Below are 16,827 nucleotides of genomic sequence, written 5' to 3'. Positions count from 1 at the left end.
TTATTTTGTAATATGGAAAAATAATTATGGAAATGTGTTAATGCCGCTGACTTTATTCTGCCCGCACATTTTTTTTTAATCTACAACGAGGAAGCTCTTGGTCTGTATCTCACCTGATGGTAAGTGACGATCAGGCCGAAGGTGGAAGCGAGCTTCACCCGGAATCCTCAACCACGGTGGAACTGGCTATCTAATCTAACCTCTGCCGGAACACATTTTTGTGATGTTTGAACTAAATAAACTAATTTTCTTTCTTTATTTCTTTATAAAACTATTTCAAGTGTTTTAATACCTACCTACTCAGATGATTGTTTTACAAAAAAGTGAGTTGACTCTACATAATAAATGGTCTGTAAAAGTGGCCCATTACTTTTAACGAATATTTTTTAAAAGCAATCTGTCCGTCTACATTCATCTGGTAGCGAGACACTCCATTGCCTCCAACTACGTTTGTAAACACTGTCCATGTTCATTCATTAAAAAAACTTTCAAAATTATTTCTAATTTATTATGAAAGTGGGAGTTTTGAAGATCACCAATAATTAAACTTATTTTTACTAATAACTATCTAGTTTGGATCTACCTCCAGTTGCCAGTTTCCCACAACTGCAACTCCTGTATAGTCTGGATCTACTGCTTGGCTACCAATAAAACCCATCCAGTAAAAGTTGAGTAGTTCCGGAAAATCAATAAATAAACAAATGCTGTCTTAGAATGAGCAACGAATTAATCAGAATGATTTAGGAGTTCGAAGTTTATCATCGACTTTTTCGAACGGATGCAAAACGGAAGACAGATTCTTGGTATCCTTCCGTTTGGCCAAATTACTTTTCGCCAAATTTCACTTCGCAAACAACTTATCGCCAAAGTTTCATTTCCCAAATGAACTTTTAGCAACTGTACTTTTCGCAACTAATTCATTTGGACAAATTATCATTTGGCCAAATTTTACTTGGCAAATGTTTATATAGCAAATGTTTTATTTTGCCAAATATTATATCCCAAATAATTTGTTTGGTCAAATCGACACTTCCCCACAAATCAACGTATAAGGCAGAGGCAGATGATCATGGTTTTCACAAGAATGTTATGTAAAACAAAGAGATTGCAGAAAATAGTATGGTTGCAGAAAGTAGGTATTGCAGAAAATAGTAGGTTAGGTTAGGTTAGAACAGTGACCCTTAACGCGCGAAGGCGAGCGAAGCGTGCCGCGGCAGCGGCCGCCGAGCGCTAGAATCACCTCTATTGTTAATTAATAAATTGGAAATTNGTATTTTTGAACAACTATATATTCAACAACAATAACAACAACTATATAGTTCCAAAATACTGGACTGTCCTGTCGATGACATTGACAGTGGGGCGCCACCGTCAATACCGGATCGCTGGTTCAGATTTTTGCCATGTTGGAAACCATATAGTTGAACGATGGTAGCGCCCCCCTGTCATTGAGTTTGGCGGGACAGTTCAGCGTGGGTCATCTATACGGGTCATTCCATNGTCCTCAACAGTAGGTAACAAGTAAAGCCTGACCAGGAACATAAAAACCCTCGCCATGTTGCGGAAAACTAATGGTACTAATTTCTTTTAATGGCAACAGTAACTGAAAACTTCATTGTCATGTCACCTTGCCTTGCATGTCAGTCTATTGCTGTCAAAGTGTAAACAAACTTTATTTTAAATGTTTGAATTGATTTTGTGAAGNTTCAACTACCTATTTTAAATATTTTTTTCACTTTTTAAGTGTTGAATTTTATGGAATTGGGAAAGTTTGAAGCGTTCATGAGCAAACATTGCAGTTGAATATTCAAGTTCTGATTTCGATTATTGATAAATAATAAAATTAATCCTAATTATAGCTCGATTGATGGTTTCATTTATTTAAACCAGGTTACATATAATAATATTTTTTCGTTAATTTATGAAAATATCAAATTAGCCCGTAATCCTGAATCCTGATACATAAAGTTAGCCCATTAATTTAACACAGGTACGACTGTACTCAGTGTTGCACTATCAAATGCAATTGACGCGCCTCTATGCCAGGGTTTTTATGTTCCTGGTCAGGCTATAATTGTCTTCAATATTCCAGTATATTTTTAAGATTTTAATTTAAAACGAATAGAGTTGACATCTTGCTAGCAGAGAGTATGCTGTAGAAGACAAGTAAAATCACAGATAAGTGTGATAAATGATCAACTAACATCTTTTAGTAGGTGCACTAAAAAACCTTGGTGACCGTCACAGCAAAACATCCGTGATTAAAGTGTTGTTCGGTCGTTTAAATAAAAACTACCTAATTGTCACTGTTCACAATGACATAATGAGGCAAAATATTGAAAAAAAAAACATAACATACCTACACCACACAGAACTTGGCTGTTAAAGTTCAACAGCACAACTAAATACAGGATGCAGATTAAGTCGACGATTATCCTCATCAAAACGAACAAATTTTACTATTTAAAAAAATTGTTAGTCTTAAAAAAAATATGGTTTTGAACATTATCATCGAGGTAGAGCGCTAATTTGTATAGCACGTATTCGCGAAATCAATATTTTTTTCATTCCATTAGCCTTATCATTAGCTTTACTATTAGCCATCTAGCAGGAGATACTCTGAAGAAGACGAAACAGACATTATCATAGAAATCGAAGACGTTATTTTTATTTGCTTAGAGGTTTATTTAAGACTAGGGTGTTACCAGTACAAATCATGCATCGTTTTTAATTTTAACTAACGGCTAAAAGGTGACTGATAAACTTAATATTGAAGATCATCCCTCTCAGACTGTTAAACACCATCAGGTATCAGGTATCAGGTAATCCGTGCAATATCAGTGAGGTAGAGCGTTGATTTGTGTCCAATGAAGTACCTTCTTTATGAAGTCGGTTAAAAATTATTTCGTTTTGATGAGCATAATGCCTGACTGACGTGTAAGTATGAAGAAGTCATCCATTAAAAGGTTTTTTCTTCATAAAAATATAAAATAATAAAACATCTGCAGAAATAAATACTTACTTTGGCAGAGATTTAAATCTCGGACATAAGGATAATCTCAACGTCCATAATTTGCCTAAAGCATAATGCTACACGTATCTTTATCTACCTAAATACCTACTATACTTAGCTGGAATGAACAGGATGTAACCAAAACTTAAGCGTAGGCTACACTATGTTTATAAAGAGATTGTTTAGTTTCAATGCAATTGGTCGCAGCAGCCGGCCCAAGGATTTTTATGCTTCTCAAATGTTTACGCCTGAGCATATTCAAGCAACGCAAATGAAGAGTAGGTTATATTAACTACGACTTATTTTTTATATTATTGGACAATAGGACTTAGTTTCATCGATATTTATAGATGCTTTAGTCACCTCCTTATTTACAAACAAAAACTAAAAATGTGCACTGTGCACCAAACAATTCTATATTTGTAGATATTTTGCATAAGAATAGCCACAAAGAATAATAATTTTTAAATGTGAACGCCTCTCACATACAAAATAAGAAACTTGAGTCTGTTAGGAACGTTGCGGTCTAATAGGGAAAATGGAAAGCTATACACCTTTGACGACCAAAAACAACAACTAAGTGGAAAATGTGTCATCCATTTCTTTATGTTATAAACAGAGACACGTCGGGTGAAAAAATACTCTGTTAGCTCCTGCTAACATTTTTCTAAAAAGCAAATTGCTGGCTTTATATATCTCTTAAAACGTATCAGCATTCTTCGACTTACTTTGTAGGTGCCTTATTATAACATGTTCTGTATTTAAAAACATGTCGCACCTTCGGTAGAACAAGGGCACAATTGCACTTTTTGCAATTTTACAGGAGAGCTATTTTAAGATTTTTATTGGATTTAATATGGTCTAGCTCTGATAATATTCCTGTAAAGTGGTCCTTACAGGAATATTATCAGAGCTAGACCATATTAAATCCAATAAAAATCTTAAAATAGCTCTCCTGTTAAATTGCAAAAAGTGCAATTGTGCCCTTGTTCTACCGAAGGTGCGATGTGTATTCTATTGGTCTATAAAGCTCGTGTTAACAAAGCTTTAACCCTGTCATTGCCCCTTAGTGCATTATCTTAAGGTAGAGTTTACTTTAGGTGTCGCTTAAGTCTGTTATTTGAACCTTTCCACGAAATAGAGTTTTAAATCTAATTAGAAAGCTCGTCATTCCTACTAAGATACATATCTACATAAATATTTGTCGTCATACCTTGTTAACACTTAACCAGAATCTGTTGAAACTGTATAGACATAATTTCGCGGGTGTGTGTCTACCTATTGCTTGTAAGCAATTGCAGCAGAGAAACGAATTTGTATTGGATGTATAGTCAAATATCATCTTACACGTAATATGTGATATTCGAAACTTGATTTGCATGTATTACCAAGAGATGCAGTTCAGACGCGGTTCAATGACCACGCCCGCCGCTACTTTCGCTACAGATACATAATCATCAGCTACGTAGGTATACAGTTACTCATAAAGCCTTCGGATGATTGGCGCCGATCGCCGCCGACCTCTGACTTATCCCTCCTCTTCACTCCGAGTGTTCTCTCGAATATTGCAATTCCACAGGTTGCTCCATCGGCAGACGCAATGAATCGCGCTTCGGCCATTTCATTTGCGTTTTTGTTGCTTTGGAACTCGCAAAATATCCGATGCTACAATCCGTCTATTCACTCGAAAGCTTCACTTTGTTCTTTGTGAATGAACATTTAGCAAAAGCCGTAAAAGGTTTTTACTTTAGAAGTATTGGAGCTTTAGGACTTTGTATACAGTGATTGATCCATACAAGCAAGTACCTACCTATTATCTCAATCAATACTGTAACTAGGTATTCGATTGCGGACACCAATATTAGGAGTTGCAACATCAAACGCTACTGTTTAACTAAGTTATATTCAGTTAATTGACCTTGCACTAGTTTAAAGCTTCAAAGGGCAGCATAGAAATGTGGTAACTTAATATGCCAATTGAAACAACCTTAGGTCGCATCCCGAGTCCGCAGCTCGAATCGCGATAAGTAACGTTATTAGAGTCTGCGCGCTTTGCGTCATCGGCGGATTCAAGGTGAGCCGGTCCGCTGCGCCGCGCGGATGATCCACGACTTGGTCCCATTCGTTTGCTGCAAGCGTGTGACAACCGCGCGAACGCGAACATTCGAGACCAAATTAAGCGATTGTCCAATTGCAACATCACGATTCTTCTATGACAAATAAAAACAACATCTCTAAGTACCTATCCTCTCTGCAAATACACGGATGACGGCTTTAAGTATTATAATCGAAATTCTCTGTGCTAGCAAAGCTAGCAGCCAGAGTGATTTAACTTGCGGAAAAACAGAAAACCGTAATTTACATAATTACACATGCAAAGATACATAACAAAGATATGATTTAATATTCATGTAGTCGTAGCACATTTAAGTAATTATGCCTAAGAAAATAATGTAATACTTTTTCTGAATTATAACTCACTTCAGCTTGTGCGCCAAACAAAAGTTTAGAAAGTTCCACAAATGTTCTGACTCTCTCTGCTACTTCAGTCGCACAAGGCATGATGGACAAGCCTTGGGAACAAACTTCAATTGGAAGACAGTCACAATAGATTACAAGTGATTGCACAGACTTTCGGGACCTAAAGGGCAAACTTGCCAAGCAATCAAATTATGTCTGACTAAAACTTCGCTCGTAGCGCAAAGATCTTTTGTTACAAACTACTCGTATCTGCATTTACCTAACCGCAAATGGCTAAGGATGTGAAAAATATAACATTGGAACCTCAATTTGAGGATGTTTAGGTACAGCCAAGGTTAACCATATTTAGGTACCATCGTGCAAAGAAAACAAATATTAGCTAGACGGATTTTCCAGTAGGTAGTCACGGCGAAACATTAAACCACATTAAAATTTTATAGTCTTGTAAGTGCGTTCCTTTTATATTCAACAAACGAAACAAAAGTCTGTTTCAGGTATTGAAATAAAATGAAACTGAAATAATTTAGTTAGTAAATAGGAAGGAGCCAACGAAATGTAATGCAAATAAAAAAGCTTTCACGATTCTTTATAACTTACATGTGACGTAAAACAACTCTTAAATGTCTTTCTGGATTTAACCATGAGTCATCCGTCATATAACTTTCTTTTGTCTGCCTCATTCTATTTACGGACGAAACTCTACATTTTACAATAAACATCCTACCGTATTGGAATTAACAAATTCAGTGAATAAGTATTCTGAATATCACTTACCGCCATCAACCCGTCGTTCCCGTAGGCCCGTCCTTCCAACGCCAGTTCCTTGTCCAGCATAGCGTCCAGCTGTTCCAGCTGGTGGCAGGAGGCGCGCGCGGCCACCCAGCTGGAGGCCAGGATGAACGCGCCCAGGATGAAGGAGGCAGCCACCACCGTCAGCGCCGCGATCCGGGCGATCTGGACTGAGGATGACACGCGCTGGCGGTAGGCCTGGAGGAAAACATTATAGATCATTTCACTGAAATACTTATTTTTTGGGTACGCTATGATTCTGGGAGAGAAGGACAATAAATGCGAACATCAGGCCTCCCCAACCTGTTTGACCCTTGTGGATACTTATATTATTCTGTGATAGTAGATAGTAAGTACTTCTGCCTCTTATTTTGAGAGAGTCATGCTCTGCAGTGAAAACGAAAGAGGTACTATTTTTAACACGCTTTTATTAGGTCGACTTGTAACTATGTAATTTGTACTATATTCATCATCATTTCTTAATAATATTCCCTCCTTACACATCCACCATTCGATTCCATCGGTATTCCACCGACCGAGGAATCGAACCTGGATCTCAGAATCAGAGAGCTAGTCATTTTCTAGTCTAGGTATTCATGCATGGAAACCAAATAAGTAAAGGAACAATCCTAGCAACTCTGATACGTATCAACCAACCTAAGTTAATAAACTGCATAGAACTAAGAATAGGGTAATTGATCATAATTAGCTATGAGATCTGACAAAAGAAGATAGGTACTATTGTGAGTAATAATTATTTATTCACCATTCAAAGTTAACTTATTATCTGCTCGTACTGGATTCAGTACTAAAATACCATCCATTTACCAACTCAATAGATCAAAACGAAGATTCATTTAGGTAACCTCAAAGTACCTATGATTACATAAAACTGCAAGCCATATTCAGTGGGGGCAAAGCGCAGGAGTGAAAGTGCCTCAGCGATTGCACTCGAGAAATCTTTGCATGCCGCAAACCGCCGGCGAATTCGATTTTTACGATTTGTTTTCCTAAAATGCGTACGTTATTAATCCGTTTCATTCAAGCTCAATTCAGTCGGTAGAGTCCAATTTTTGATTCACTTTCAATTTTAACTAACCGATGTTGAAATTGTTGAAAAGATTCGAAAGTGATGAAAAAGGGTCGAACAGTAATTTTATCTAATACCAATATGATGTAACCTTATTGATATACAAACATTTGATACTTTTACTGTAAAATCAGAATGTTAAGCAGAAAGACATTATCGGAAAATTTTCAGTCCCTTACCTACTACAGACATAATACGTAGTATTAATTATCTCTCTCTAATTAAATTATGTCAAAGTATCGTACACTCGGATAATGAAAATAATCTGTAAAGTAAAATAATGTCTTACACAACTTTGCAAGATTTTTATGTGTTGTAGAAATAAATGAAAACCACAATATCAAATTGCTTTGCCCAACCAGTCAATATCTTTTTAATCTGTTCTAATGCAATCCTAGAAAGTAACTTTTATGTTTTTCATTTACTTTTGTATCAGTAAATTAAATTCATGATTACCTAATGTAACCATGGCTGTTAAAGAACAATTTCCTTTTTGGAAAGTCGTTAATCTTATTCGTTACAATTGACTGCTTTTTACAAGTTACTCGTACCTCCACTGAGAGTTAACCTGACCGTGGACCAATATCATAATAATCATTATTCTTGATTCTTCATGAAAATGTAACTTCTTCATGCGCAGTAATGCGCAACGTCACAAATCGACTTAAATGCGTGTAAGTAAGCAAAGTTTTATTTAAAAAACTTATTATTATTAACAACGTTATATACTATAATACTATCAAACAGTTTTCTTCTTTTAAATAATAATTTAGGGATGTTATTGGTGGGTGATTGATGGTGCGTTACTTGTTTCGGTTTATTTGAAAACGTTATAATTATGCTCCCTTTTAATCACGATTTCAAAATCATATGTTGATTTACAAATCGCTCAGGGTTGTCTTCTTCAGACCTGAAATAAAGGCTAAATGCTTAAATGTTTTTCTTGGTAGCTCTCGACGAGATCGTGTATTACAAGTCTAAACATTAAAGTGAAATAACTCGCCTATTAAGTGAAGAATGCTAGTTGACAATAGATATTTTATATCTCTACCTAATGAGCTCTCTAACTAGTTAAGAATTATAAAAAGGCATTATTATTATGTGGATATTGAACATAGCTGTGTTGGTGGAATGACTCAGAATGATCCTATTTATATGTTTGTCGTATTGCTATTATAAATAAAAATCAATTTGGTATGCTATCAGTAGTAGTGACGTGTACTGTATATTTAATGTCTAAGGAAATGTTTATCGTACCTACTTGTACTTACATAGATTGTTGTCTGTGGTAGTGGTAATAGGTAGGTACCTACTGCATATTGCGTGCAGTTTCACATAAATGAATAGGTAATATTCAGGTAGGTATAGGTACTCATCATAGGACTCTACATCGTATTTTATTACCGCATTAGCTAAGGCACTTCCTGTGTTAATAATAGGTAATTTATTAAGAATTAACACAATGCAGTAAGTTAACCCCTAAATTGCTATGATAAAAAAGTATTGCAATTAATTTGTTTTTGAACGCACGGCAAAAACCAAAATGTTGACATGACAAAAAACCCATAAATATTATGATGACCAACAAAAGTTAACACAGCGATGTTTACGATGCGAATATGCTAATCATCGCGCCGGTTCCAGACACACGCCGGTACTGTCCACGCGACAGGCAATTAGAGCCATCGTGATTTGATCGAGTCTGCTCCGGACGCTGCAGGTAGTAGTACCTTATCTACCTACAACCACACTGACTCGTGCTGTCGTGCACTGTTTTGAACGCCCCGTGATCAAAAATATGAGGATAAGAATTTGACACCGACATTAATGGCAGTGGAAAATAAACATTTATAAAACAAATGTAGTTGACCTCTGTGCTCCTAGATTAGGTAACATTAGAAAATCGCAATGTTATGAAGGCGAATCACAAAATGGAATCCATAGCGAATACTTCTCAGACATGATATAGGCCTACTTTTGTTCTGATTATCCCGGTCATCATTTAATCGTTCCAGTGGATCTAGTCAAAATGCACTTTTTGATCGAATCGAAAATCGAATCCGTCAAAACTCCATACAAAAAAAGTGCTTTTCGACCACATTTCGACCGGTTTGCGATTATATTTTGCACTTTGTCTAGATCCACAGGACTCATCAATCAATCGTTATGTACTCTGTCCTCACTTCCCAAAGATCTCTACTTATTTTCTTTCTTCTACCTGATTCTGTAGTCGAGCGCTACATTTCTGTTGAAACAACTTGTGTTATTTGCCACGTTTGTTAACATTAATAGAATGTATCATTAATGGTTTTGTCCAAACTGAATCTTTTAATAATAATCCATATTGGTGTGATAGATCATCTTAAGTTAGATAATATCTATTCAATATTTCGCATTTGTTTGCTAGCAGCAGTCGGACGGACGTCGATTGACATGGCGCATTCGGCATGACGCAACTGCCATTGTGTCCGTTTAGTCAACGGGCCAATAACGATTTCACTCGAACTGTGTCGTTTATTGTTTATCTATTTGTACAAATTCATTGTTATGCTCTTCCTAAAGACAATGGAAGCAGAGGAAAATAGTTTTATGTCAACCATTATGTAGAGAACCGGACACTTCGTTTGCGCGTTATTCAGTATCTGAGGATCAGATTACAGGCCGCCTTAATTCGACATGTAAAAATTCTAGGTCAAAATTTGTTTATACCTACTGTCTTCAAAATCGAAATTAGACATCCATTTCGGACATTCGTCAGATTTAATTAGGTTTTACAATAGCACCTTTTACAATAAACATACTTAGGAGGGAATCTTATAGGCTATAGCACTAAACGGTGTTGCGTGACAGCTCGTAGCAGCTATGATAATAAATGACCAGGGACAATGGAACAATGAGTTTCCCACATTCATACATGTCGTAGTTCTCAGAAAAGGTATATACCTGAAGTTTATCTAAGCACTTGGTCATATTATTTCCGTAATTATGTTGTGTGGCTGTTCATCTTGCGCTTGCGCGTTCAATTAATGTGTTTCTTTTAATTAGGTTTTTTTAATTTTTCCTCTTAAAATGTAATGTAACATAACTAAACGTTTACTTTATGATTTAATTATAAAAGAACATAAACTANGATATTTTCTTCTCTAAACTTGAAGGGTTATTATCTAGGTTGATGAGAAAGAATAGAAAAAAAATAATCATTGCAGGTGACTTGAACATTGATACTATAAGCAAAACTCGACACTCGACCAGGCTAACAAATCTGTTACACACTTATAGTATGACACTTCATGTAACTGCACCTACCAGACTCAATAGATGTATAGATCACATTATTAGTAATACAAAACATGCTATATGTTCGATCCATGATTTTACCATATCAGATCACACCGCCCAACTTGTTGAGTTTAACATTAAAATGAAAAACCCGATTTCACAATGGTTTCAGACTAAAAGGGATTACAGTAGTGAGAATGTTAAAAAATTTCATAATTGTATCACATCTTTGTCATTCTCCAATATACTGGAAGAAACAAGTACTGACAAAGCATTTGACGAATTTCATTCAATATTTTCTTTATTTTATAATTTATGTTTTCCCAAAATACAGGTCAAGATAGTTAAAAAATTCAATAATGCTAGATGGATAACTAAAGGGGTTAAAAAATGCAGCAAAACTAAAAGACATTTGTATAAAAATTATCAATTTGCCAATAAAAGTGACAAACCATTGCGTAAACATGAATATAAAATGTATTCCAGAATTCTACGTCGATGCATTTCTGGTATACAAAGACAGGGGAATAAAAGAAAATTAATTAATTCCAGAAATAAATCTAAAGCAGCCTGGAGTATTATTACATCACATATATCGGACTCAATATCTAAAACAGATATTAGTGAAATTAAATATAATAACGAAACAGTAACACATCCGATTGAAATAGCAAACACTTTCAATAATTTCTTTATCGAAACCACNACTATAATGGTTTTTACTGCTGGGAACTACTAATTAACTTGATTTCTTAATTATAATAAACAATAGACGCTAATTAAATGTAATAAATAAAAACACATCTAATATTAAATCCTAGCGTGACATAAATTAGATCATACTTTTACCGTTAATGAACAAAAAAGAGCTGGTCAGTTTCAAATCTTTTACGTAACATGATGTTGACAGCCGTAGTCTGGTTTTCGCCGGCGACAGTGAGGAAATCGCGGTAAAATTCTACCTTATAGTTCACGTAATTCCGAGTGCTTGCCTAACAAATCGCCTTGGAAATGATCGGTGTGTTTGAACCTTATGGAGTGTTGGCGAGGCCCACTGTTGCTGTTTACAAACACGCTGATACGCGCCAGCGGCCGCGGCCTCAGCCGCTGCAGCCGAGAGAAAGGCACTTTCCCGCACTTACATTGCACTTAGCCGTCAACACAATTATTTCGATTCATTTTTATGATTACACTAATACCCCATGTACAAGATATCTGTCTATAAATTTCTCTACTCTCGCGCTACTTCCTTGCAAGTTGTAGAGCGATACACGACTCGTTTCAATTACTTAACTCACATCGGTAAAGAAAGTCCCTAATAGGTACCCGTAGGTATTAGAATTTATTATAAAAATAGTAAAAATTAAAGCTCCCTTTAACCATTTGCATAGGTATAAAATAGCTGTTGTTAAAAGTTAACTCATAAAATTTTAAGAACTCTTTTTATTTTACGTAGATAACTACTTTTCTTTTTAAACATAAGTCTAAATAACTCTTGAAAATATTTCAAATGTGTAAATGAAAGCTCAAGTCCTATTCTGTGGTTTCACGAAGACATTACGTGCTTAACATAAACTAAGCCGAATAACGGATAGGTATGTCATACCGGTGGCGGTTCCGATGCGCTGTACACCTCGGACGGCGGGTACTCGGGTTTCATTGTGATAGTAGCCATGGAATCTGGCTGGTGCTCCTTCTCCATCACGACCAAATTATCTTCACAAGGGACTGGAGCTTTTTTTGCGTAGCGCGCGCGATCTTTGACGGTCGAAGTAGAAGTGCGGCGAGTGAATGGTGGCTGCTAAGCAGCGTAGGCGCAGCCGTGGTGGGGCCGCCCGGGCCCGCGCCGCGGCCGGCTATTGCGTTCACTTGTTTGGAGACTCGCTGGAGGTGACAAATTCAAGGAACTCTGCATAATACACGAATCAGTAATAGATGCACATGCACAGAAGCATCACCTTCCCTTCAGGTGCTCCTTCCTCATGCTTTCTTATCTTAAAATGTAATTACATAAATAGATTGTAACAAGTTTTGAAACATACTACCTGGATCCTTGGATTAAATAATCTAAGCCTAAAGCCTCTAATGTTAGTTACAAATACGCTTCGTAACCCTACGATACCAAACCAACAGTAGTAATACTTACTACTTAAGTAGGCCTTCCTATTTTTACAATGGTAAGTGGTTATCTCAATCTGGACTACCATGAAAGCGAAGAAAATTTTGGTGGCGATATAATATTAAGAATTTTAAGATGATGCATTTTAACCTAAGGTCTAGAGTTTTATAGGATGATTCATTTGAAGGTACCTACTTTTTTCAAGTCTAAAAAAATGTAATAAAATCCAATTTGTTGGGTAATTTTTATTAGGTACCTACTATACAAAATAACGTTTCTTGACATAATATGATTTTTAAAGATTATTTCTTTCTAATGTTGATCGTAACTCCGGTTAACATAGTCCATTCTGCGGTTCCAATTTTCGATGATGCCTTCCAAATGAATTAATTTAAATTGAAACCCGTTAATTTATTGTAGGTATTTAGAGTTCTAGCTTTTAGGCTTATTTTCGGTCCTTTGATTTTAAATTTTAGTCAGAAAGTAGCTTTAAAAGTCAAAGCACGAATAATTGCAGTGTCGTTACTTTGCATTTACCTACCATTGTAGCTTTAAGCCACGATAGCCGAACGGTGAAGGGGTCGGATTGGTGGCCGACTCGTGATCCAGGGAACGCGGGTTCGGTCCCCGCCACCGATCGACTACTGTGGTGGGCTCACTCGTGACACAAGCATTTAGCTTAGTAGTACGAAGAGCTAACGAGATTATTAGTAATTTGTGCAATTACTAATTACTAATATCTTTATTTAAAAAAATGTACCCTTAGAGAATTAAACCAATATTGTACCTAAATACTAAAATTCGCATTTTTAAAAGCTTTGAAAAATCTTTGAGACTAGTGGCCCGCCCCGGCTTCACACGAGTAAATATGCCTATATAATACTATAATAATAAAATACTCGTACTAGTTATAAAACAAAAAAATTTAAAATTCGATTTTTTGAATTTTACATGTAAGTCCTACCTAGATATAAAGAATGAATATTTACTTCGACCACGACTGCTTACAAAACAGACTTAAAAAAGGAATACAAAATCAAAACGGTACAAATTAGGCGGTCTTATCGATAAAAAGCGATTTCCTCCATACAACCGAAGAAGAGGACAATTTCCCTGGGTCGCGGATAGTCCCAATTCATGGGATTTACCGGTGTAGACAGAAAGTGGCAGATCTCTTCAACTCGGGCAACCCATATAGGGCACAACAATGAGTGTGTGCACATGACAGGATAGTCACTAACCCAAAGCTTGACCCAAAGTGTATGTTTAAAAAAGCTAAACGTCAAATTCGAAATGTCAATTTTGACATCTGTCTGATCAAACGCGACGAAAAAAGTTATTGGTTAGAATTCTCACTGAGGAGTAAACTAATTTTACTAAAAATATTTTATTGTAACTAGTAGTTCAACAAATTACTCGTACAATATGGCTAATTCTGGGAAAGGAACATTTCAACCAGTAAGTTCAACAAATAAAACTCTAACGTGCTGACATAATTCAACGAATCGGAAGATTTTTTTTAGCAACCTGATACTAAAATGTACAATTTCATAAAAATACTTACTTTTCAGGATTCAGACGTACACATATCTTATGAGGATCAACAAAAAATCAATAAATTTGCTCGTCTCAATGCCAAATTAGATGATTATAAAGATGAACTTAAAGTAAGACAGAATGATATGAAAAATTTAGAAGAAGCAGTCGAAGAGTTAGGCCTTGCAGACGATTCAGAGAAAATCCCATATCTTATTGGTGAAGTCTTTATATGCCAAAACTTGGAAGACACTTTAGTAAGTTATTTAAATGGAAAAGTTTGTGCATGACTCATTTTAATGTTGTTTTAGAAATTGGCTTATAACAATAATTTATCGGTTAATGTGGGCAGATAAAACGGCTGAGTATAAGGGTGAAGCTCCATGAACTTCCATATCCTTTCTTAGTTCTTTCTTCAGATGGTTGAGTCTGTTTATCAAGTATCTTGCCCTTATCTGATTGCCACACAGTACCTTATATTTAATTATTCTATAGTTAAGCTATACTAAAATAATTTGTACATATAAAAATATTATTTTATTTCCAGAAATCTTTAGAGGATGCCAAAACTAAAAAAGAAAATGAAATAGGTGAATTGGAATCAAAGTGTGAAGAACTAAAGTCTCAAATGGGAGAATTAAAAGCTCATCTTTATGGAAAATTTGGAAGTCATATTAATTTAGAAAATGAAGAAGATTAAAACAAACAGAATGCAGTTTCAAAAATATTTAATTTAATCTAATTATGTTCTAAGATTGAAAACTATTTAGTTAACAAGTGCTAGATAGTACATAATAGCTTGATAAATATTATGGCATGCTTACATTATTACAGCCAAAACCAAAAGCTTTCTATAACACTAACTTAACTAAGTATTTATATAAGGAAAATATATGTTTAACTCTTTATTGCACACTTAACAAGATACCTAATTACAGTCAATATTTTTCAAATATTTTCAGTGTCTGGTGATAAATAAATATGATGTCAATATACCTATGTTAATAAATAAATCACTCTTCTCTGAATAATTTCAGTATTTTTATTCTGTAAATATTCAAAGTTTGTTCAGAATATTATATTATTTTTTACATGTAGGCCAACCTTATAATTTGTTTGTTTTAGCACATATTGTGTAAAATAATTTAATGTAATATGGCATGCATACCACAGGAAGCTAACTAGAAAATGATTCACAAAAATAATTTGTATCTCTATCTGGATATAAACTTATCAATCTCCAAATTGTCCAGCTGAAACATGCATGAAGAATATCATTAACACATTTACCACACAAACCTGTTTGTTGTGGTTTATCCCTATGGAAAGCAAATGCAGGTGCATTTTAAACAAATTTAAACAGAAATCACAAAAAAAAAAGATTTTTAAATACGAGTTATACACTTTAATTACCTACCTACTTAACCTTTTAGCTGCGCGTTTATGTTTTGTAATACTCCCAAAATATTTATATTTCAAACGTACTTAATTATTAACCAACCAGAAAGTTTCTGACTAAAAATTTTGCTAACACCACAATATGTTGTAGTTGTGTCAATAAAATAAAATGTCAAGTTGACCACAAGTTGACCAGATCAATACTTGGCTTCTGGAGAAAACTCAAACTATTTCATTTGCGTAAAAAAAAAAGAACAATAAAAATGGAAGAATTGGAATTTATTCCACTTTTGCGCCTCGAAAAATTCCATTGGCTCGCGCATTAGATTAAAAATAAAATAGGTACCAGCAATACAGTGGCGGCGTAAGGCGTGGGCGACGTGGGCCACCGCCTACAGCCTCGCGGTACAAGGGGCCTCGCGCATCAAAAATTTTGAAAAAATGTATACAAGGTGGAGATGACAATATCACAATACGACAATAAATTCAAACATTGACTATTAAATATAAATTCTAGATAGCTAAACAATGTAGTTAAAAATAAAAATATATTTTTTTCCAAACAAATTCAGCCATAATCAGACTCAAAATTAAGCAACAACACGGTTTTAAGTGACGAACATTATTCTTTGGCACAATATTCCTTTAAAAATAATCACTGAATCAAGAAATCAGAAACTGTCAATGAATAGACCATTGACCCGTTTTTTTTTATTATTTCATAAAATCCGTCTTCAGGTCGCCACAGAACAAGGCCTCGCGAAATCTGTCTTGCGTGGGCAAGACAGATTTCGCGAGGCCTTGTTCTGTGCCACATCAAATTTAGGTCTTGCCCCGCCACTGCAGCAATAGGCAAATTAATCACACGCTTGTTTTAGTACTTTTACCCACTTGTTCAATTTGTTCCATAAATCTAATGAATGGGCAATGAATAGAATAGGTAAAAGTGGAATAACCTTGGTATTCGCTAAATCAATTATATAATAAATTACAATTAATGCTATTAAAAAGTAGTTTCATATTCATGTAACGTGTTAAACACGTAATTTAAGAGCATAATAGGATTGCTACACGCTAAAAGTAACCATAAAAAAATTAAAATAAATAAGATAAAATTTTATT

The 16,827-nt window shown here is 35.2% G+C and overlaps 2 protein-coding genes across 2 annotated transcripts; one reads left to right on the top strand and one right to left on the bottom strand.

The window, feature by feature from the left end:
* Positions 1–6,214: 6,214 nt before the first annotated feature.
* On the bottom strand, positions 6,215–12,494 carry Msr-110 (DUF3736 domain-containing protein Msr-110). Its single transcript, XM_028309789.1, has 2 exons — positions 12,259–12,494; positions 6,215–6,481 (listed from the first exon to the last, which is right to left on the bottom strand). Exons 1-2 carry the CDS (start codon positions 12,352–12,354, stop codon positions 6,215–6,217), a joined length of 363 nt encoding a protein of 120 aa, XP_028165590.1. The 5' UTR covers positions 12,355–12,494.
* A 1,574-nt stretch (positions 12,495–14,068) lies between these two features.
* Pfdn4 (prefoldin subunit 4) lies at positions 14,069–15,629 on the top strand. Its single transcript, XM_028309785.1, has 3 exons — positions 14,069–14,229; positions 14,343–14,564; positions 14,855–15,629. Exons 1-3 carry the CDS (start codon positions 14,197–14,199, stop codon positions 15,005–15,007), a joined length of 408 nt encoding a protein of 135 aa, XP_028165586.1. The 5' UTR covers positions 14,069–14,196; the 3' UTR covers positions 15,008–15,629.
* Positions 15,630–16,827: the final 1,198 nt, after the last annotated feature.

Source organism: Ostrinia furnacalis, unplaced genomic scaffold (genome assembly GCF_004193835.3).
Source record: "Ostrinia furnacalis isolate ACB-3 unplaced genomic scaffold, ASM419383v2 OfSCF2833, whole genome shotgun sequence".
Taxonomy (NCBI): Eukaryota; Metazoa; Arthropoda; class Insecta; order Lepidoptera; family Crambidae; genus Ostrinia; species Ostrinia furnacalis.
This window is presented reverse-complemented; position numbering and strand designations above follow the sequence as displayed.

What these genes read in the sequence shown, in the direction of transcription:
- Msr-110 (XM_028309789.1), bottom strand. Translation starts at nt 12,354, where the DNA reads ATGGAGAAGGAGCACCAGCCAGATTCCATGGCTACTATCACAATGAAA. An exon ending in GCGCATCGGAACCGCCACCG is followed by an intron (nt 6,482 to 12,258) that starts GTATGACATACC and finishes GTTTTCCTCCAG; the next exon opens with GCCTACCGCCAGCGCGTGTC.
- Pfdn4 (XM_028309785.1), top strand. Translation starts at nt 14,197, where the DNA reads ATGGCTAATTCTGGGAAAGGAACATTTCAACCA. An exon ending in GGAAAGGAACATTTCAACCA is followed by an intron (nt 14,230 to 14,342) that starts GTAAGTTCAACA and finishes CTTACTTTTCAG; the next exon opens with GATTCAGACGTACACATATC. An exon ending in AAAACTTGGAAGACACTTTA is followed by an intron (nt 14,565 to 14,854) that starts GTAAGTTATTTA and finishes TTTTATTTCCAG; the next exon opens with AAATCTTTAGAGGATGCCAA.